Here is a 22,279-nt window from a genome sequence, read left to right on the forward strand (position 1 = left end):
GAAATTCAAAAATGTATGTAAACTTTTTTATGTTAAAAGTTAAAGTTCCTTATGTTTTTTGTTTTTCCCCATCTCTTTCTAATCACTTTATAAAATGTGAAGAGTTATGGTTGTGAATAAATATACATACATACATATGTATGTATGTATAATCAAATTATAATTAATTTGCGATTTTTATATGCACGAAATGATAGATTTGAACGAGATTCTGCATGTGCATATGTATGTCATTAACTTTTGTCAGCAGTAGTCCAAAAGAAAGATCTATTTTTTAATAGCGACACAATCTTGTATCACCGTTCTTACTTACATATATGAATGAATTATATATTTAATTCAATGCTGATATGATAAATATACATAAATAAACCCATATAAGTGCATACAATGGTATCAAAAATAGCAATATAATGTAATATGCACACATTTTATATAAAATCAGGTGTTCTGAAGCTGCCATCTGCCTTTAATTTATATAGATATTTTAATTGTATACTTGGCCTATATAAATAACGATATATTTCCACCTCTTTCGGTATATACATACGCTATTCTCAAAACCATTAAGGTAATCGTTCAAAAAGTTCAACTAAAAGTGATAATAGTATAAGTAGATCTGTTTCAGTATACTCTGAAGCATATATATAATATTCTGAAATGTTGCTAAACTTCCAATATGGCAAGGCAACGTAATCTTCGAAAAAGTCATCGTAGTACCTAATGCTGCCATATTATATGAAATATGAATTATACTAAACTATTGAAACGGCAGCCCAGTCCGGAAGCAAAAATAGTTAGTTTTGGTGTACGACGAGTTCGAAAGTGTTCTTTAGTATTGCTGCTGTTGAGTTAAAAAAAAGCAGAAAAAATATATCTCGAACTATTTTTTGGCTTATAAACGAGTACAACAACAATAATAAATATTCTATTTTATATTGTACCCAATTTCATCGAGTTTTCTTGGCCACGAGTTATTTATTAATTACTATAAATTTTGGTATCCAGTAAGGTTGTGTGTTGTTGATGTTGTGCCTAGTTCACCCGTGGAATTTTTTTGCGAATTTCGCTTTGGTATTCATTCGTTAAAGCATGCTGAAGAGAACCAACCAAATGTATCAACCGAATTTTTAGTGTCACTTATTCTATTTCTGGCTAAGTTTTTCTTTCGAGAACAAAGAAGTAAATTTTAACGCGTAAAGTGCAGAAAAAATATAACAAGAAAGAAAGAAGTAAAAATCGGTGAATAAGGCAAACACAAAAAGTGCTAAAGAAAGAACTGTCTTCCTGTTTGTGTGGCCTACGGGTTGTTTTTCTGTTTGGCTGTGAGCGAAATAAAAACTTCAGCGTTTCATCAAATCCGACGACAGAAAAATCTGCACATATTCGCAAGCTTTGGAAGAATCAAGAAGGATAAATATAATTGCAGAGCAAGCTTAATTTTTAAAATTGCTTTGAAAGTTTAATATATCTTTCAAACATAAAGCCTACCAACATCAAAGAAAAAAACATAAAGATACTAAAAAAAATTGTGATATTGGTTTGCAAGACAAAAGAATTTTATGTCGAAATTCTGCCTTGGCTATGGATTGTAAATTTGTTGTATATAATGCGGCTCGAGACAACAACTTATCGCAGTTGAAGGTAAGTCAATGCGAGCTATTCATTTTATATTATTTATAAATAACTCATCAAACCTTTTGTCACAAACTGGGGACTAAAAACATCCCTTTCATGTTTCTCTTTTTTAACATATATAGTTCCTAACCAATATTTTAAAATAACAATGGTAAACTGCTGTCAGCATGATTATGTCTAGTTGATAATCTCAGTCTGTTCCATCGTCGATAAGAATACAGTTAAATTCTTCTCCTAGCTCCGAATAATGTAATGGGCACAGTCCTTGGCCGGATAAAAATCGGGATATGTCGTGGTAACTCACAGAACGTATTGAACTATATTTGAGTCTAAAGTCTGGGCGACGAAAAACAATCCTTACGATTTCTATCTCTAAATTACCAGAATTGACACGCATTTTATCTCGATAAATGTTTTTCTTCCGGCCATTTAACAATGATTGATAAGGTTTCAGCTTTCTTATATTTCTCGGTTGCTTTTGTTATGTGACTTTTTTACTTTTTACATTTAGAAGAAGAGATTCTAGAAGAGACTGTTACGAAGAAAAACAAGAAAAGTTCATTCTGTCTCAATTTCACTCCAGAGTCCAATCTATGGTTATTACTTATTTATTTATTTTTTTAGCATTTAATGTACCAACAATTTATTTTGAATAAATTCAGATCTTTATTATCAAACACAGCTCATTGCTTTCTTGCACAACCACATTTTTAAACAAAGCTGAACAAGTGTACAAATATTTTTAATATGAAACTAACTTCGATTTAAATATTATAGTTTGTTTATTGGTGAAACCAGTTTTTAGAAGGACAAGGAAACTGTTGATTATTGGAACATACATAAACAAACAGAAACAAAATAGTTAATCTGATCGTTTAGTTTTTGTTGTCAAATAATCGATATGTAATACGATACATAAATATCTGATAGTATGTAATACATCTTTATTAATAAGTAAAAATGTTTTTGAATCTTCGTTAGTTTTTCCGTAACTGATTTTTTAAGAGATGCTGTGTGTGTTTCCATTCGCAAAAGGTCAGCGTGTGTTTTCGTATCTAGTTTACTTTGACTCAATTCTTCATGAATATAGATGCATACATGAATAGATGTGTGTTTTTGTGAAGTACGTGAATGAGGAAGGACAAATAATTGTTCAAAAACCAACAACTACCATCAACTTGAATATTGAACGAATCTACCATTGAAAGCAATGAACTCATGGTCAATAACTTTAGATGTTAAAATTTTGTGTTTCGTTTCACTTCTTTCATTTCGTCATCGTTTTATTTTATTTTAATATTCAACGGTCGGAGTTTATATTATGACCCTCAAAATGTAAGTAAAAATATATTTCGTTTTTAAGCATTCTTTTCGCAGTAAAGAATTTAACTTTTCACCAAGTTACCACTCTTAATTTTTTACTATAGCGCACCATTTAATAATACATACTACTTTTGCTCCTTCACTCCTCATACGACCGCGTTAACAAGAAAAATACAGAGCCGCAACAAAATCTTCAATCTCTGGCCGGCAGCACATGTGGAAAAGACAAAGAAATGTTGTTTGAAAAATACAGGACTATCGGCAGCATGGGGCCGAACGCCGCACCAATATGTAACGGACTCTAATGGTATGTCTCTTGATGTCTCCGATCGAACACCAATGAACTCCTCTCCAATCAGTTTCTGCTTGAGTATTTTCATAGAAACCTTGCTGCAGTCGTCTGCTTGAAACGGACCACCCACCTCCTTCTTCAACTACGTTGACGGCGTAAGAAAATACGCCGACCAGACTTCGGGCGCAACAAACTTCAGACATGCACTGACTGCAATTCACAGTTAAACTTCCACCCATTGATACATTCAATAGAATTCCGGTGCCGTTAATGGAATTAAAATTTAGTCAAATTCTAATATCCGGACAAAGTGTCTGCGAAAAGTGACATGACTGAAGCTTCTTCATCTGCGTTTCACAGGATCCAGGCGATAATTTCAGGTCGTCGTAGCTTTGGGCGGGCTGCCCGATTTCTTTGAATATTGCAATGTTATGGTCTAGTCTGTACTCCTTCGTCCAGTTCGTGAATATGATAGCTGTATATTTAGTAGGGGAAAGTGTTAGGTTCCTTTCAGAGAATATGAAGGAAAAGTCGGAGAGATAGCTGTTTACATTTGAGCACATGTCATCGATTCCATTGTCCGTCGTCAATATCGTGCGATCATCGTCATACGAGGTGATAGAAATTCCTTCTGGTGATTGAGGGAGTTTCGAAATTTAGAAATTAACGTTGCAGGACTCACTGTCTAATTCTTCTCAATTTGGAGTTTTACCTCGAAAAAGTACGAATATTTGCCGACAGCTCAGGTAGTTAATAGTCCACCTCAATGTCCTTAAGTAACGTTGTGTGGTTGACTGTGTCAAAGGCTTTTGGCAAGTCGAACACTACTAGGAACGTCCTCTCACAGGGTGGCTTTGGTTTAGGCAACGAACTATCTGGACGTTTATGAATCTAAGTGCTGTGGTGGTGCTGTGCACATTGAGGAAGCCATGTTTGTGGCCTGCTAGACTCAGGTGGTGAGTGAATGTCGGGAGTAGCAATTCAATGCGGTCGTCATGTCTCTTCGGACCAGACAAGCCCTTGACAGTAATTAAAAAGCTTACTTATACCGGTAGAGAAGTTACAAGAATTCAGATGTTCTATCGAGTTTGTCCGCTTATGCTGGTTTACCATTTGCCGAATCCCCAAATTGACATCATTTATTCAGGGATCACGATGATCGGCATGGCGTAAGGTGTCGCGCTCTTCAGCTAAAACAGCTTCTTTGGCTGGGAAATGGGGGTTCCGTAATCTTGCGGAATTGACGATTACGTCCGTAAGAATGGGTAGTGCGATGAAGGTACTCTCGGTAAATTCTGAAAACTGACCAATTTAGCTTTGTTAAAGTTAACGGAGGTGCGGTTGTCTACAGAAATGAAGTCGGGTAGTTTCTCGGTCGAGACAATTATGGGCAGATCGTCTGATGCGAGGGCTAGCATAGGTCGCCAGGTTGTATTATTTATCAGACCACCTTTAGCGTTGGTTATGGCAGGCGAGCTATTAAAGATGCCCATATTGCTGGTGGGGGCTTCGTCGTTCATTGTGCAAAATGTCGCACGGTGCATCTATGTTCGGGGTTTTTTGATGTACTATATATTATATATTTCGAGCTCAAAATCGCCTGTCCGGATAGCTATACTCTGACATTCAAGGGTAGTATCCCCGCGATCGACGTCACCATCGATAAGACGATAAGACACTATCTCGCACGCGATCCTTACGTACATATAACGTTGAAACCTGCACAATTCAGAAAATCTGAGCGGCTGATTGATCGAATTGATTTCTTGGACCGCAGCAGTGCTCCCGGCTCGTGAATGTTTCTAGGAGGAGCTCTAATAATGACAAACTTAACCTAAACTCACCGATTTAAACCGGAGTAGATCGCCGGAATAACAGCCTTTGGCCGGATAAATTCCGGTAACGTAGAACCGGCTGAAGTTGGAACGAATGAATGCGGGGTCTCATTGTATCAGTAGTCTAAAATCGCTTTTATTCAACGAGAATGAATTATTTTACGAAGTTTGTTATAATCGTCAGAGACCCTATAATATACTTGTAGTACACGAATCGTACCGCTTGCCTTCAAATCAGCGACAGAGAACAAATTGCAATCGGTAGCGATCAGCTTATAGGTTACATGATTTGCTTGTAAATCATACTCATATTTGTATAATTTAAATGTTCCACAGTGTTTGAGTTGTACTAAATAATATTATGTTATATTAAATACACTGATTTACTCGATTGCCGAAGAATAGCTTGGTCGTGTTGCATGAAATCAGTTGATACTAGTCGGTATCAGACGCGATCAACACTGTTGATGAGCTGATTGTGTTTTCGGCATGAGTGTTTGATCTGATTCTCTACCAACCACGTATTACTTTTAACAAATCGTTATATAACAAATAAATCCATTTTCACTCCTCAGTGTAAACTTAGAAAATGAGAAAGTCTTGTTGTACCGTTGTACCTATTTTTAGATGAGATGATGTAAAACTATTCCACTATCTTCATTGGAGCTTGATTTTCTGTATGTAAATTGTGACAAAAATTGTAATTTAAATTTTCCGGGTAAATTATATTTAAAATAAAAATGAATTTTTCTAAGTTAGTAGGACTGTCAAATAGTTTTTGTAAATATGTAAATTTATATATAAAAAATAAGTCGGGTTTTTGTCTATTCGCTATAGCTGACTAAATAGTTGGATGAAATGAAAAATGGCCGGAACCAATGGTTGGTAAAAAAAAATTGAAAAAGTTAATTTTTAGCCGACTTACTAGCTTAAAGTTCCAAAAAGTGACTTTTCCATACAATTTTTGTTTGTTTTGTTTTTCCAATTGATTTGTTTGTAAATTATTTGAATAGTTCCTTTTCGGTCGTTTGCTTTTTTTATTTTGGCTATTCAAAAGGTAAATTATTGAAAATTATTCAGTAAAAACTTGATGTGTGTTTCATACAAAGTGATCAATTACAGATTGAAATTTGTTACGATGCCGCGAAAAGGTCGCGCTAATATCGGTCGACGTTCGTTTTGCCATCAACATATTATACATTGGCAGCCCAAAGCACATGCACGAGTACTCGCAGGATTCGATGACATACGAGCGGAATTGTGGAGTGGTGGATTTGTTTGTTACATTCACTTGCAATGCAAAATGGCCATAGATTACGGAATTATTGCACAGATTCTTCTTTGGATGGTGGATAAAATTACACTAAATCAAATTGATGAAATCATTTCTGTGGAAATTCCTGATCCAGAGATAGATCCAGAATTATACGAAGTGGTGAAAACCAAAATGGTTCATGGTCTTTGCGGACACCACAATCCCACTTCGGTTTGTATTTATGTCTGACAATAAATGCACGTATGGATCGTACCATATTCGCAACTATTGTCTAATTCACATTCAAAACTCATATCAATGTTGAGTATTGCAGTTTTGTGAAATCGATAAAATACGTTTGCAAGTACATCACAAAAGAAAGCAACATGAGATGAGATCAGCAAGTATCAAATGGGTCGATACGTGAACTGCAATGAAGCGTTTTGTAATATATTTATTTTTGCAATGCATGAACGTTTTCCGATTGTTGTGCATATCGCAGTTCATTTGGAGAAGGTCAAAGACTGTATTTCAACGCAGAGAATACAGTACAGCCAGCGGAAACACCGTCAACAACAAAATTCACATTGACGAGTTTTTTCTCAACTTGCGTCAGTGATCCGAGAACATTGCTCTGTTCGGAAATGCCTTGATATTATACATGGAATGCATCGTCGAAGAAACGCAGAAAGCAAGGTCAAGCAGTAGATAGACATCCAGGTGTGTTCTCAACTAATACATTAGGACTAATTTATACAATCCACCCGAAAAACGACGATTGTTTATACCTTCGGTTGCTATTGATTAATGTACGCGGTTCAACTTCATTTGAGTCATTGCGTATTGTGAATGGTACGGTGGGTTTAACTTTTTGAGAAGCATGCCAGCAATTACAATTTCTGGAACATGATAATCACTGGACGATGCTATAGCTATTTCGCATGCCACTGAAGTTCGCACACTTTTCGCCATGATCATTTCGATATATAAGCCTTCAAATCCGCGTCAATTATGGGATATGAACAAAAATGACATTGCCGAAAATATTTTACATCGTATTCTCTAAGAATTGGAAATGGGCAAATTTCGGTTGATACTTCCAGGCGTTTGTTATCAACTCTACCTGCCTTTTGTCAATTCACTTCAACGAAAGATGAACATTGGGCAAATTATCGTAACTACAATTGTTTGAGAGCAACCGCAATTTTGGCTGCCAAAAATACCGATGTTAATGACTTAAACTGGAAGATTCAAAGACAAATTCCGGGAGGTTTCCGATCGCACAAATCCAGTGGAATTTCTAAATTCTTTGGAGAGGCTTGGTATGCCGGCGCATCATTTGCGTCTCAAAGTTGGATCTGTCATTACTATTTTCGCAATCTTCATGCGCCGAAAGCGTGTAATGGTACACGACTGATTGTGACGCAGCTATCGAATACAAGGGGGCAGAATGCTTGATTCTACGAATTCCTTTTAGTTCCAACGATTTGCCATTTCAGTTAAAACATATTCAGTTTCCAAGGAAAATTGCATTTGCGATGACAATCAACATGAAATAAGGATAGTCGCTAGAAGTGTGGCCAGATATACGTGGCGCGTTCACGGGTTGGAAAGCCATCTTCTTTGTATATTTACACACCGGAACAGAAACTAAAAAAAGGTTTTTATCCAAGCTGCGTTACAAAAAATGTAGAAGACATACACATAATTTCTGGCAGGACAAAGGCTGCGAGGTCAGCTAGTAATGCTATAAAATAAAAAATTAAGAAAAAACGTTAAGTTCGATTAAACCGAAGCTATAATACTCTGCTCAAATACAAAATATTCGTTACAAGAACCTCATTTTGATGGGTTAGTTTGTATGACAGCTGCATATGTATGTATGTATGTATGTGCTCTAATGTGAAAAATTTCTACGGAGTTTTCACCGAATTTCAAATTTGCTGAATGCATCTTGATAAATGAAAATTTTTTCCATACGAGGACTTGATTCCGATCCGTTGAGTTTGTATGGCAACTACATATGTACATACATATATACTGATCCGATCCGAACAATTTCTTCGGGGATTGCATTATTGCCTTGGACAACTTTTTTTTCCATTTTTTTTTTAGTTTTTTTTTCTGAACCATCAACATCTTAAGAATATTGTGTTAAAGTTTTAGGTCATTCGGAGAAAAACTAACGAAGTTACAGCAGGTTGAATAACGGTACCTCTAACTTAGGTTTGCGCGCCTTCCAGCTACCTGCGCTGAGCGGTAAAAACTTTGAATCGATTTTCCCAAATATGTCATTTTTAAAGTCGGTGACCAGCCTAGAGAAAAAACTACTGCATCGATCGTTTTGAAATTTTGTACAAATATTCTACATATACATATGTACATATATAGCTCTCGAATGACGTTGAGCTTTTCCAAAAATTTATTAAATTAATTTTAATTACTAACAATTTTACAATAACAAATAGGTCGATTTTTTCGTCTGACGATTTTAGATTTTGGCTTGAAATGGTACCAAAAATTGAAACATTAAAAACAAACTCGACGTCAATTGAAAGATATACTAATAAACTACAGAAAGCATTTTGATTTTTTGGTTTCAGATGATCCAGTGATGCTGTAGGCTGGTCACCGCACAAAAACTTCTTTTCGTGGTGCCTGCAGAGATCGACGATAAATCCGTTATTCCTCGCTATTTTTCGACAAAACTTTTTTTTAAGTATCCTTCAAATATTGTACTCTCATACAAAAATAAGTAAAATTAGCCTACAGCAATAATTTTTTCTAAAAAAATTCATGAAAAAAGGTATTTTTTCGACGAAACAAACCTTACCCCCCTTTAAATGAAAGAGTTATCTTTAACAGCACTGTATTCCGATCGTTTAGGTTATATGTCAGCAATATGCTATTGTGTTATGGTATCGGCTATTCCGACAAATGAGAAATGGAGAAAAAGGACGGGTGCGAAATTTCAAATCGATATCTCAAAACCTGAGGAACTAGAACAGAAGTTGTACATTTAATAAATGTTGTATTTAAAAAAGACAAATACAATTATATGGGGTATTCCATACCAAATCGACCACTTTTGAACCCGACCCCTTTAGATTTTGCTGAAACTTATCCATCCTTTTCTACCCTTTGAAAAACATTTTTGAGAATTTTTTCAAAATTTTTTGTCCAACTTCAAAAAAAGTTATGAAGTTTTCAAAAAAAGGCTTTTTTATTTTCAAATAGCCATAACTTTTGTAGAAATTGACTTTTGGGGACCTTTCTTTTAAAATTTTTGTTTTTGAATGAACTTTTCGAAAAAATACACGAAAAAAATTTAACACGATCAATTATATAAAACAATCGGTGTTTTTTAAGTAAAATCGTCAATTTTTGGAAGTTCGCCATTTTTTTAAAGTTCGCCATTTTTGGTTTTTTTTCCTCAAAAAAAAACTTCAATTAATTTGACAACTATCCCTGCTAATCCCGGAGTGAGCCGATTTCTTTTATATTTTTTTATTTATTTAAAAAAAATGTCAAATTTTCAAAAATATAACGAATTTTCAAAAAAAAAAATGATGTATGTATATTTCTATATATGGATGTGAGTGTCTATTAAGTTGAATAAACATCTGCGAAACGATTTACCAAAATGAAATAGTTTAACTCTTTTCAACAGAGGTGACCAAAAATATAGACCCGTTGTCACACAGCAACAACATCAATGAAAATTGACAAAACTTCAACAATTAGTAAAAATTATAAAAGACAGGAATTATACGTGCAAATTGTACACAAATATGCCTTTGTAATACCATTTAAAAATTTGTTCTATGTTTTAATTTCCATTTTTATTCTCATTTATTATGAAGAAAATAAATTACTTCATGGAAAAATCTTGCTTTCCCTTGCCCCGCATACACGCATACCCGCATACCAAATATAAATATGTATAATGATTTTACAAATTATTTAAGACATAAAATGGTTTGGTGATAAGAATTGATGAAATCGGTCCAAATTTTCTCCTACCCCGTAAACATAATATGTACATTCTATTGTGATAAATATTTCTACTCATGTTCTAACTTGCAACTGATTCTATTTACATTTTCTAGATTAGAAAAATGCTATGATCGAGCAAAACAAATATTACGCAACAGTACAATATGTTTTGGCTATCCCAAAGGTATTAGATATCAAATAACTCAGTTTTGTAATTTTACAAAAAAAAATATGAAAAATGTATCGTATGCAAAGTATGATTTTAAATACATCACATCGCTAACGGTACTAAAATTTCTTATATATAAAATGTCTAATGGTGTACCTTAATCTACCATCACTTCCGTGTACATACATATGTATGTAGGTAATGTGGGAACTTTCTTTGGTTCCACGAGTAAGCTATTTTTGTTTTGACATTGAATTCGCAATGTCAATGCATTACGAGTTCGATATCCACACAACATATAATGTGCATATGTGTAAGTGCACTTAGTGCGCTAAACGAATTCGTCACTAATAAATAGTTTTTATGTATAAATTGCTGATTCGAACAACGTTCATATAATAATACATATGTATGTATACAAGGTTACGACAACTTTGAAATCATATGTTTGATGACGATGTTGGTTCAAATTGGTTGGTTGTCTTATAGTGGAATTCTGTGGGCAGTCTCTAGTCACTATTTGAGACATTTTGAGGTAAAGTCTCAATTTGTGACTAGTTACTATTCATTAAACAGTCTCTAGCGTTAGTCTCAAAATATTGACTAAAATTTGAGACCTGATAGTTAGTAGGTCACAAAACTAAAAAGAACTCTTATTTGCCATTTTGAATATACTAAATAGAGATCATCATAGATATTAATCGATTGTTGTTTTTTATATGTTGTAAGCAACTCAAACACGAAAAGGTTAAAAATAAATCAATTTTACATAAATTGGGTAAATATTATTGGTAATTATGTTTTTTGACTATTGGGGTACTCACAACGTGTCATAAAGCATCGTGAAATCATAAATTTGTATACTAGTTAAAAAAATTTGTTGTTGGATTGCATACTAAAATAAGTTTACGTAAATACAATTCTGAACGCTACGTTTTCTTAGATTTAAAATCTCAAATTTAGAGACTTGAGACTGTATCACAGTACATCGCACATTGATTGTATTTATGGTTTAATAAAGCTGAATTTTAATGTATAAACCTTCTGTAAAAATCTTTTTTCTTCTTTATTGGTACCATTTTGCATGCTCACATGTCACCTACAAAGAAATAAAAGAATTTGATATTTTGTTTGAAAAACTTTCTATATTAAGTCTGGTATTTTGTTTTTGCTGCATTGTTCGCCCTTTTTATACTCTCGCAACAATGTTGCTAAGGAGAGTATTATAGTTTTGTTCACATAACGGTTGTTTGTAAGTCCTAAAACTAAAAGAGTCAGATATAGGGTTATATATACCAAAGTGATCAGGGTGACGAGTAGAGTCGAAATCCGTCTGTCCGTCCGTCTGTCCGTCCGTCCGTGCAAGCTGTAACTTGAGTAAAAATTGAGATATCATGATGAAACTTGGTACACGTATTTCTTGGCTCCATAAGAAGGTTAAGTTCGAAGATGGGCAAAATCGGCCCACTGCCACGCCCACAAAATGGCGGAAACCGAAAACCTATAAAGTGTCATAACTAAGCCATAAATAAAGATATTAAAGTGAAATTTGGCACAAGGGATCGCATTAGGGAGGGGCATATTTGGACGTAATTTTTTTGGAAAAGTGGGCGTGGCCCCGCCCCCTACTAAGTTTTTTGTACATATCTCGGAAACTACTATAGCTATGTTAACCAAACTCTACACAGTCGTTTTCTTCAGGCATTTCCATATACAGTTCAAAAATGGAAGATATCGGATATTAACCACGCCCACCTCCCATACAAAGGTTATGTTGAAAATCACTAAAAGTGCGTTAACCGACTAACAAAAAACGTCAGAAACACTAAATTTTACGGAACAAATGGCAGAAGGAAGCTGCACCCAGGCCTTTTTGAAAACTTGAAAGTGGGCGTGGCCTCGCCCACTTATGGACCAAAAACCATATCTCAGGAACTACCCTCTCGATTTCAATGAAATTCGGTATATAATATTTTCTTAACACCCTGATGACATGTACGGAATATAGGTGAAATCGGTTCACAACCACGCCTTCTTCCAATATAACGCTATTTTGAATTCCTTCTGATGCCTTCTCTGTATAATATATAGTACATTAGGAACCAATGATGATAGCGGAATAAAACTTTACAAAAATACGGTATTTGAAAAATATGTAAATGACGGAAAATGAAATCTCGATTATCACTTTATCATGCGAGAGTATAAAATGTTCGGTGACACCCGAACTTAGCCCTTCCTTACTTGTTACAAACTAGTGGGTTACATTGATCCGTGGTTCATTGCTTCAACATGTCAATGGAGTGAAGCACCCGTGGGTTTAATTCTTTTAATGGTGGTCTTCTGACATTGGGTCTATCATCATTCCTAGGCATTACTCTGGGATCCATCTTTCTAAATCACTAGATCCAGGAAGTTTAAGTATTTCTGTTGGTGATGCTCCGCAAACGCTAGCCTTCTTCTTATGTTGTATTTGTTGATGTTTTTACGTTCAAATCTTTAAATATGTTATGTTTCCTAAAATATTGCAAAGCATTTTTAACTTTTCCCCTGAAATTTGCGTTATTCCGTTATTTTAAATAATTTTGTACTTTTGATAACATTTCCTTATGATTTTTCTCTTCAGATGGATTTGAGCTTTTATTTTTCTCCATTCTTTATAAAACCTTCAAAAATAGCTACATACTGAAATATATTAATTTAGATCGTATCATAGAGTAAAGTGTATATGATCTCTTCACTTTTCATGTATGTACTATATGTATACATAAAATAAAAATTGTCAATAATTGAAATAATTTATTTACAGCATACCCTCTCCAACAGATCAGAGTCAGAAACAAAAATGCTTATATCTGCGAGAGTTAACGGAGCAACACCATTAGTAATTGCCTGTCGAAATGGTCACTATAACATTGTAGAGTATTTGCTAAAACGACACGCCAATGTTGAGCAAGTAGGTTCCGTGAGTTTTGATGGTGAGCCCATTGAGGATGCGCCACCGCTATGGTGCGCCGCAGCAGCTGGTCATTATGGTATTGTAAAGCTCCTTGTTCATCATGGGGCAAATGTAAATAGTACCACCCGCACTAACTCTACACCACTCCGCGCTGCTTGTTTTGATGGACATTTTGATATTGTCAAGTTTCTGGTGACCAATGGTGCAGGTGTGCTATATATCAATGCTTAATGAAAAAAATATTATTTTAAGTGGTTCCATTTTTTAGATTTTGAAGTGGCAAATCGACATGGACATACATGCTTAATGATCGCATGCTACAAAGGTCATTATAAGATCGCTCAGTATCTATTAACTTTAAATGCAGATGTGAATCGGTGTAGTATAAAAGGAAATACCGCTTTGCATGACTGCGCAGAATCTGGTTCACTCGAGATTTTGCAATTGTTGTTAAAACATGGCGCAACAATGGATGTCGACTATTATGGTATGACGCCGCTTTTGGCTGCGAGTGTGACAGGGCATTTGCCAATTGTGGAACATCTTATTACTTTGGCCTGCGTTAGTAGAAAAAGTCGCATCGATGCTTTAGAACTCTTGGGTGCAACATACGTAGACAAAAAACGTGACATGATTAGTGCTTTGTCCTTGTGGCGAAGGGCAATGGAGGATCGAAATCAAGAACCTAAAATACCAAAAACTATCAGCGAACCAATTGCAGCTTATGAATATGTATCGGAAGTGAAAACAATAGAAGGACTCGAAGAGTTAGTGCTAGATCCCGATGAAATGAGAATGCAAGCTTTAGTTATACGACAGCGAATTTTAGGTCCTACACATCCTGATACAAGCTATTACATACGTTTCAGGTAATTACAAATGATCATTTAAAATCAGATTATTCAGACATTTTTTTTAGAGGAGCGCATTATGCAGATGCTGGACGTTTTGATCGTTGTATTGAGCTATGGACGTATGCTTTGACGATGCAGCAGAAAATTTTACAACCTCTCAGCCCAATGACCCAATCATCTTTGTTATCATTTGCGGAACTGTTTAGTTTTATGCTTGTTGAAGCCGGTCGTTTATTGCCTCGCGGTCGCATTGTTCCTCCAATTGAAGCCAGAGATATGTTGCTGATATTTAATAAGGCTGTTCTAGAAGTGGAGCGAGGTAATAAAAACAAGTTTAATACATTCGTCTTGTTTTGGGTGAAACAGTTAGTTTTGCCTTTGTAGGCCTTAAATGGACTATAGAACAGGAAAAAAATCCGGCCATAGTACCATCAATACATGATTGTAATCACGATCCAAACGCGCTGAGCCGCGCCTTAGTAAGCGCTTTACATATTGGTTGTTTATTGGCTTCCCTCGAAGAAGATGAAAGTTTCTGCCCAAATATGCGCAAACAAATTTTATATTCTTTGTACAAGTTGAATCGGCTTAAAGTGTCTGTTCGATCGGGACGAACAGCTCTACACTACGCTTGTTACCGAGAGGGAACCCTTGTCGGTCGTTATCCAGCTTGTCAGTTTCCTTCCCCAGCACTAGCTAAAGCTCTACTCGAAGTTGGAGCTGACCCAAATGCTAGGGATGATGCAGGAAACTCTCCTTTGCATTTGGCTGCAACAGCGCAACAATGTCCTCGAACGCTTTCAAAAGTTCTTTTAAAACATGGCGCGCATCTGGTAAGTGTAAACTATTTATTTTTGAAGTGTGCTAATAATATTCTTTAATATAGGATGCCAAAAATGATGCCGGTGAAACTTTCGAATCATTGTTGAAACCCAGGAAAATCCATGAAGTCGTCAATCCATTGAAATATACCACTCTAGCTTGTTTGGCTGCACGAACCATACAAAAACATCGAATTAAATATATGAACATTGTGCCTCCATCGCTTTATACTTTTATTGAAATTCATTAATTGCTGTAGAGCGTCAATACCGCGATGAGTAATGGTATATTGTACGCTTATAGTGTGGATGACCATTAACCATGTGGCAAATGTTCGAGGTTATAAATAATTTGTGATCGTTTTTCAAATTTGATTCAATCTTATTTTACATGTATATTGCTTATCGAGTGACATATAAGAAAACATTTAAGTTAATTATACTAACGTTCATGTTTATTTTATTTTTCTTTAATATTTGCACTGATAAATATAATGTAACAAAATACAGTAGACTTTAGAGGGTTCAATGTTAATTTGGTTTTAAATCATTGATTCGGAAAGGAACAAACCATTATAGGATCATTTTATGACAAACAGAAAACTCTGTGCAAGTCACAAATTAGGGGTATTGATAAACAGATTAAGTTTTATATGAAAGTGTTTGAGCAAAAATGATGTCGAAAAGGCAAAATTGTAAAACTCTTATGGAATACTTAACGATTTGTGTGTCTAGGATTAAGTATATAATACATTCATATAAATACATTCATAGAAAGAAGAGAAATCAAACGACTAGGCAAATAAGTATAACAAAATAAACTTCATAATTTGAAAAGATCTGTTTTCAATGTATAGTTGCATCGTCCAGTTATAAGTGTTCATCTCTTGACTTATTCGAATACATTAATTTGTATCAAAGGAAACGATCAAAGTATAATCACGTATAAACGAAAAAATATACAAACACAAATAGTGTTCAGCAAGTTCTTTTGCATAATTTTTAACCACTTAATGTGATTGCAAATGGTGTCGTCTTGTACAAAACTGCAGGTAACGTAGTGATCTATCTTTGGCCATTAGCATATTAAATAGGCTTTGCGATATGTAAATGAATTGTACATATTGCACGCATTTGTTGACGATCCAGGTACTATATAAAAGAAAATCCAAATGTAAAGTGTGTTCAGTACTGTATCCAATTCACTATCATGAATCGAAATAGTTTCTATTTTTTTGTTAGCTGGCTTATTTTGTTACTAGTTGTACAATTAACTTCTGCAAAACCAAACACTTCAGGAAAAGTCAACATTGAAGATTTTGAAAATTACTTAAATGAAATCCATGTTGATGACGAAGCGGCCGAAGATAAGACCCGTAACGCGGTGAATTCGCCGTTGCAACGCTGGCCAAGCAATTTGCTACACTACACAATCTCCACAGATTACAGCAAGGAGGAAGTTGATAATGTCCACGCAGCTTTACTGGTATTTAATGAAAGTACATGTCTAAGATTTAGAGAGTATGATGTTCATAAAAATGGAAATTTAAAGTACATTAATTATAAAAAATCTTCGGACTTGTGTGGTACAAGAGTTGGTTTTAACCCTCTAACTCCAATGGGACCTCACGACGTGATCTTAAATCCCTACTGTTTAAGTGAACGTGGTGTTATACAACATGAAACTTTGCATGCTCTTGGACTCTACCACGAACAGAGCCGTCCAGATCGCAATAAATACGTAAAAATTGAATATTCCAATATTCCTCAAAAGTATTGGTCACAGTTTATCGCCTACCCCGAAATATACACTAATACTTACAATGTATTGTACGACTACGAAAGTCTGATGCATTACTCGGAATTTGCTTTTTCAAAGGACCGTACAAAACCATCAATGCGCGCAAGAAGTGGCAATACGGTAATAGATCGTAAAATGGGGCAAATAGTGGGTCCCTCAGAAGGGGATTTGAAAAAAATTAATATCATGTACAAATGTAAACCATTAAAGTAAGAAAATGGCTCATTTGTAAAATGACGAATTCAAAAGTAAATATTTTTGTTTTTGTTTTGGAAAAGCTGTAAGTATTAATTAAAGTCATTAATTGAGTTGGCTTTTTATTTTTGGTGTTAAAATCCTGCAAGTGTTTAATATATAAATATGTATATACATATATTGCTACATACATGAATACATAATAAAAAATTAAACTGTTCAGTTATGTATCTTGCATTCAAAACGCAATATACATACATATGTGGAAACGCAAATAATATGTTTGTCCTAAGAATCTGGTAAATTAAATTTAAAGGTTATATTAATTATACATATATTTGTTTTTAACTTCTTTTTTTATTATTGGTTGTTTGAAGAAAAAGTTATATAGAGAGAGGGAAATCATTATAGTAAGAGTATAGTCGCAGTTTAGACTAGAATATTCCCTTAAAAACATTTGCAATGACAATGAACCGAGTACCAAAATTTATCAAGTGGTCTTAATTGTTACTTTTGTTTGCGCTTGCACAAATGCATGGGTGAAAGGACAGACAGTCACCTCGGTATTCAACTCGTCTGGTCACTCTGATATTTTTGATGTACATACATACATATATATAAACTATGGGACATATATTGGACAATTCATGGACCATTATATTAAATTTATGATGGTAGGGTCATTAGGGTCGTATTTGATAAATTTTAGCACCACACCGATATACCGAGTAAACTAATAAACTACTGAATTCGGTTCTTTAGTTAGATGCATATATTTTTAATCCAACCAGCCCCTCACCTTAATTTTTATTGGAGATCAGCATTTAACTTCTTGTGCGTCACCAAATGCAATTTATGAGAAAGAAACATATGGTAATTAAAGTTAGGCACATATTCAAATCAACCATCGTAATTTGCAAGAGCAAATTTTTCAGGTGTTGAAAAAATCTTTTTTGCCGTAGACTTGTTAAAGATACATAAGTTATTTTCATTTATATAAAATGTTGGAACATTTCTATAAACGTCTGTAAGGAACGGCCGTATCCTCTATGTTGAAATTATGCGCAACCTACGATATACTATGTATATCATCCAACCGTTTTAAATATTACCTTCTATATTTGTACGCTTGACTGAAGAAGTATAAAATGCTTCTAAAACTTATTCATTTTTTAAAAAGTGCATTCCCAGGAATATGATGTCGTTAACACATCCTTAATTTTTATTCTTCTTCTTTACTGTCGTAGACAATGCTTACGCGATTATAGCCGAGTTAACAACAGCGCGCCAGTCGTTTCTTCTTTTCGCTACGTGGGGCCAATTGGATATTCCAAGCGAAGCCAGGTCCTTCTCCACTTGGTCCTTCCAACGGAGTGGAGGTCTTCCTCTTCCTCTGCTTCCCCCGGCGGGTACTGCGTCGAATACTTTCAGAGCTGGAGTGTTTTCGTCCATTCGGACAACATGACTTAGCCAGCGTAGCCGCTGCTTTTTAATTCGCTGAACTATGTCAATGTCGTCGTATATCTCGTACAGCTCATCGTTCCATTGAATGCGATATTCGCCGTGGCCAATGCGCAAATAACCATAAATCTTTCGCAGAACCTTTCTTTCGCAACGTCGACTCATCAGTTGTTGTCATCGTCCAAGCCTCTGCAGCATATAGCAGGACGGGAATAATGAGTGACTTATAGAGGTTGGCTTTTGTTCGTCGAGAGAGGACTTTACTTCTCAATTGCCTACTCAGTCCGAAGTAGCCAGGCTGACATCGTTGGTGGTGTTTTACTGGTTCCTAATAGACGAAATTATGTACAACTTCAAAGTTATGACTGCCAACAGTGACGTGAGAGCCAAGTCGCGAGTGTGACGACTGTTTGTTTGATGATAGGAGATATTTCGTCTTGCCGTCGTTCACTGCCAGAACCATTTGCTTTCCTTCCTTGTCCAGTCTGGAGAAAGCAGATAGGGAGTCACCTAATTTGAAACCTCGTTTGGTATCGAACGGCTCGGACAGGTCCTTCCCGATCCTGACGGAGCTTTTGGTGTTGCTCAACGTCAGTTTACACAGTAGTATTCGTTTTGCGGGGATATCAAATTCAGACATCGCGGCATAAAGGCAGCTCCTTTTGGTGCTGTCGAAAGCAGTTTTGAAATCGACGAAGAGGTGGTGTGTGTCGATTCTCCTTTCACGGGTCTTTTCCAAAATTTGGCGCATGGTGAATATCTGGTCGGTTGTTGATTTGCCAGGTCTAAAGCCACACTGATAAGGTCCAATCAGTTTGTTGACGGTGGGCTTTAATCTTCCACACAACACGCTCGATAGAACCTTATACGCGGTGTTGAGGAGGCTTATCCCACGGTAGTTGGCGCAGATTGTGGGGTCTCCCTTTTTGTGGATTGGGCAGAGCACACTTAAATTCCAATCGTTGGGCATGCTTTCGTCCGACCGTATTTTACAAAGAAGCTAATGCATGCTCCTTATCAGTTCTTCGTCGCCGTGTTTGAAAAGCTCAGCCGGCAATCCATCGGCCACTGCCGCCTCTCATCCGAGGCTGGTTGCCAGTTTTCATTGAGGGTGTTTTTTTACGTGGCGGGTCCCAAACCCAGCAGCCCTATGTAGGGGATGTTTCGCCTTCTCACTTTTGCTCGCCTTCAAACGGATGTTCTTAGGCTACCCAGAGGATACTTGGCCAAAGACCGGAAGTCGTGAGCTTCTTGAGCCATATGTAAAAGAAACGTTTCTGGCCACTCCCAAGTGAATGGCGATCAGAGAACTTTCCTCACTTGCGTGAACTTCACCACATGACTCTATCCTCGAATTTTAATTATACTTCTTAGAAATTATGTATTGCCTTGTTCAGGTTCGACATTTTTCTCTACGAGTTTAACAAGTTTTTCATTTCGTGTTATTTCTATGTGTTTGTACAAAATAACAGAGTAACAAGTAAGGAAGGGCTAAGTTCAGGTGTCACCGAACATTTTATACCCCGCATGATAAAGTGATAATCGAGATTTCATTATCAGTCAATTACATATTTTTCAAATACCGTATTTGTGTAAAGTTTTATTCCGCTATCATCATTGGTTCCTAATGTGTATATTATACAGAGAAGGCATCGGATGGAATTCAAAATAGCGTTATATTGGAAAAAGGCGTGGTTGTGAACCGATTTCACCCATATTTCGTACATGTCATCAGGGTGTTAAGAAAATATTATATTCTTATGGAACCAAGGAATACGTGTACCAGGTTTCATAATGATATCTCAATTTTTACTCAAGTTACAGCTTGCACGGACGGACGGACGGACGGACGGATAGACAGACATCCGGATTTCAACTCTACTCGTCACCCTGATCACTTTGGTGTATATAACCCTATATCTGACTCTTTTAGTTTTAGGACTTACAAACAACCGTTATGTGAACAAAACTATAATACTCTCCTCAGCAACTTTGTTGCGAGAGTATAAAAACAGTTCAAAATAATTTTATAATATTTAATCGCTTCAACGTGTCGACCTGAGTAGATTTAGCCGTGCCCGTCAGTCTGTATATACACGAACTAGTCACTCAGTTTTTATACTCTTGCAACCAGTTGCTACAGAGTATTATATGTAGTTTTGTTCACCTAACGATTGTACGTATCACATAAAACTAAACGAGACAGATATAGGGTTATATACATACATATATATATATATATATATATATATATATAAATGATCAGGCTGACGAGAAAAGCTGAAATCCGGTTGACTGTCTGTCTGTCCGTCCGTCTGTGCAAGCTGTAACTTAAGTAAAAATTGAGATAAGTATCTTGATGAAACTTGATATGCAGGTTTCTTAGTACAAAAAAAGGTTCTTGTTCGTAGATGGGCGTAATCGAACCACAGCCATGCCCACAAATCGTCATTAACCGAAAACCTATAAAGTGCCATAATTAAGCACCTAATTAAGATATAAAACTCATATTTAGCACAGGGGATCGCAGTAGGAAGGCGCACCTGTGGGAAAAAATTTTGGAAATGTGTTTAAGTTTAATGTGTATGTGCATATCTCCTAAACCGCTTAAGCCACATCAACCAAATTTGCTGAGTACAAATCTTATAAGAATTTCTACCGACAGTAAGAAAATGGATGAAATGGGAGGATAACCTCGCTCACTCCCCATATAACGGTACTGTTAAAAACCACTAAAAGCGCGATAAATCAATAACTAAATGCGCCAGATACGTAAAAATTTTCTGTTGTGATGGTATGAGAAAGCTTTATGCGAACCGGTGTGAAAATTGGACGATGGGCGTGACACCGCCCATTTTTTGGTGAAATCCCATATCTCGGGACCCGACTTATCGATTTCGACAAAATTTGGTATTTGGTAATTTTTTTCATATTCTTATGTCACTTTGTAAAATAAGCGAAATCGGACAATAACCATGTGTACTTCCCATATAGCACAATTTTAAATTTCATTTGATTCGTTCAGTTTCCAGTATGCAAATCAAAAAGCAATCAATGTAACGGGATTAAACTTTGCACGAATAAAGCCCATAGCGTGTGCCACCTTATGACCAAAAATCGTTCAAATCCAACAAAAACTGTTCACGCCCCTAGGTACCGAATATTTATACCCCGGTACCTATAGTTGGCTTTTGTTAGAAAATATCGGTCAATGTCCTTAGTCCCCATATATCTAATATAAAGAAAATCGAACTTCCGGGTGACTTTGTACTTTGCCGACTTATTTTTTTTTCTAACAAACCTTATGTGTCTGTCAGTATATGAGTTATATGTATATAGTATGTACTATAAACAGTATATAAAATTGCTTGGATTTCGATCCTCAGGTTGACGTTTTACATCTTAAGGTATTTCCCTTGCTTTGTTTCCTAAAAGTTGCAAGAGTATAAAATGTTCGGTTGCATCCGAACTTAGCGCTTCCTTACTTGTTCAAATATCGGTTTTAAATTTCTATGTATATATCATATATGTATATATAATGTAGCTGCCTCTGAACCGGGTATATTAAGTCACGATGTTTGTAACACCTAAAAGGAAACGTCTGAGACCCTATAAAATAGATGTCTAAATGATTAGCGTGATGAGCTGAGTCGATTTAGCCACGTCCGTCTGTCTATCTA

General features: G+C 35.7%; 2 protein-coding genes across 3 annotated transcripts; both read left to right on the top strand.

The window, feature by feature from the left end:
- The first annotated feature begins 790 nt into the window (after positions 1-790).
- On the top strand, positions 791-15,979 carry LOC120775486 (protein fem-1 homolog CG6966). Of its 2 annotated transcripts, none has more exons than XM_040105693.1 (6): positions 791-1,644; positions 13,318-13,675; positions 13,736-14,336; positions 14,387-14,640; positions 14,706-15,154; positions 15,208-15,979. In XM_040105693.1, exons 1-6 carry the CDS (start codon positions 1,585-1,587, stop codon positions 15,391-15,393), a joined length of 1,908 nt encoding a protein of 635 aa, XP_039961627.1. In that variant the 5' UTR covers positions 791-1,584; the 3' UTR covers positions 15,394-15,979. The 2 variants fall into 2 exon arrangements, with proteins under 2 accessions (XP_039961627.1, XP_039961635.1); XM_040105701.1 differs by lacking the exon at positions 791-1,644 and adding an exon at positions 13,160-13,256.
- Positions 15,980-16,075: 96 nt separating this feature from the next.
- Positions 16,076-17,156, top strand: LOC120775502 (zinc metalloproteinase nas-13). Its single transcript, XM_040105712.1, has one exon. It carries the CDS (start codon positions 16,353-16,355, stop codon positions 17,154-17,156), a length of 804 nt encoding a protein of 267 aa, XP_039961646.1. The 5' UTR covers positions 16,076-16,352.
- The last annotated feature ends 5,123 nt before the right edge of the window (positions 17,157-22,279 follow it).

The sequence above is a fragment of the Bactrocera tryoni genome, chromosome 1 (assembly GCF_016617805.1).
Source record: "Bactrocera tryoni isolate S06 chromosome 1, CSIRO_BtryS06_freeze2, whole genome shotgun sequence".
Lineage (NCBI taxonomy): Eukaryota > Metazoa > Arthropoda > Insecta > Diptera > Tephritidae > Bactrocera > Bactrocera tryoni.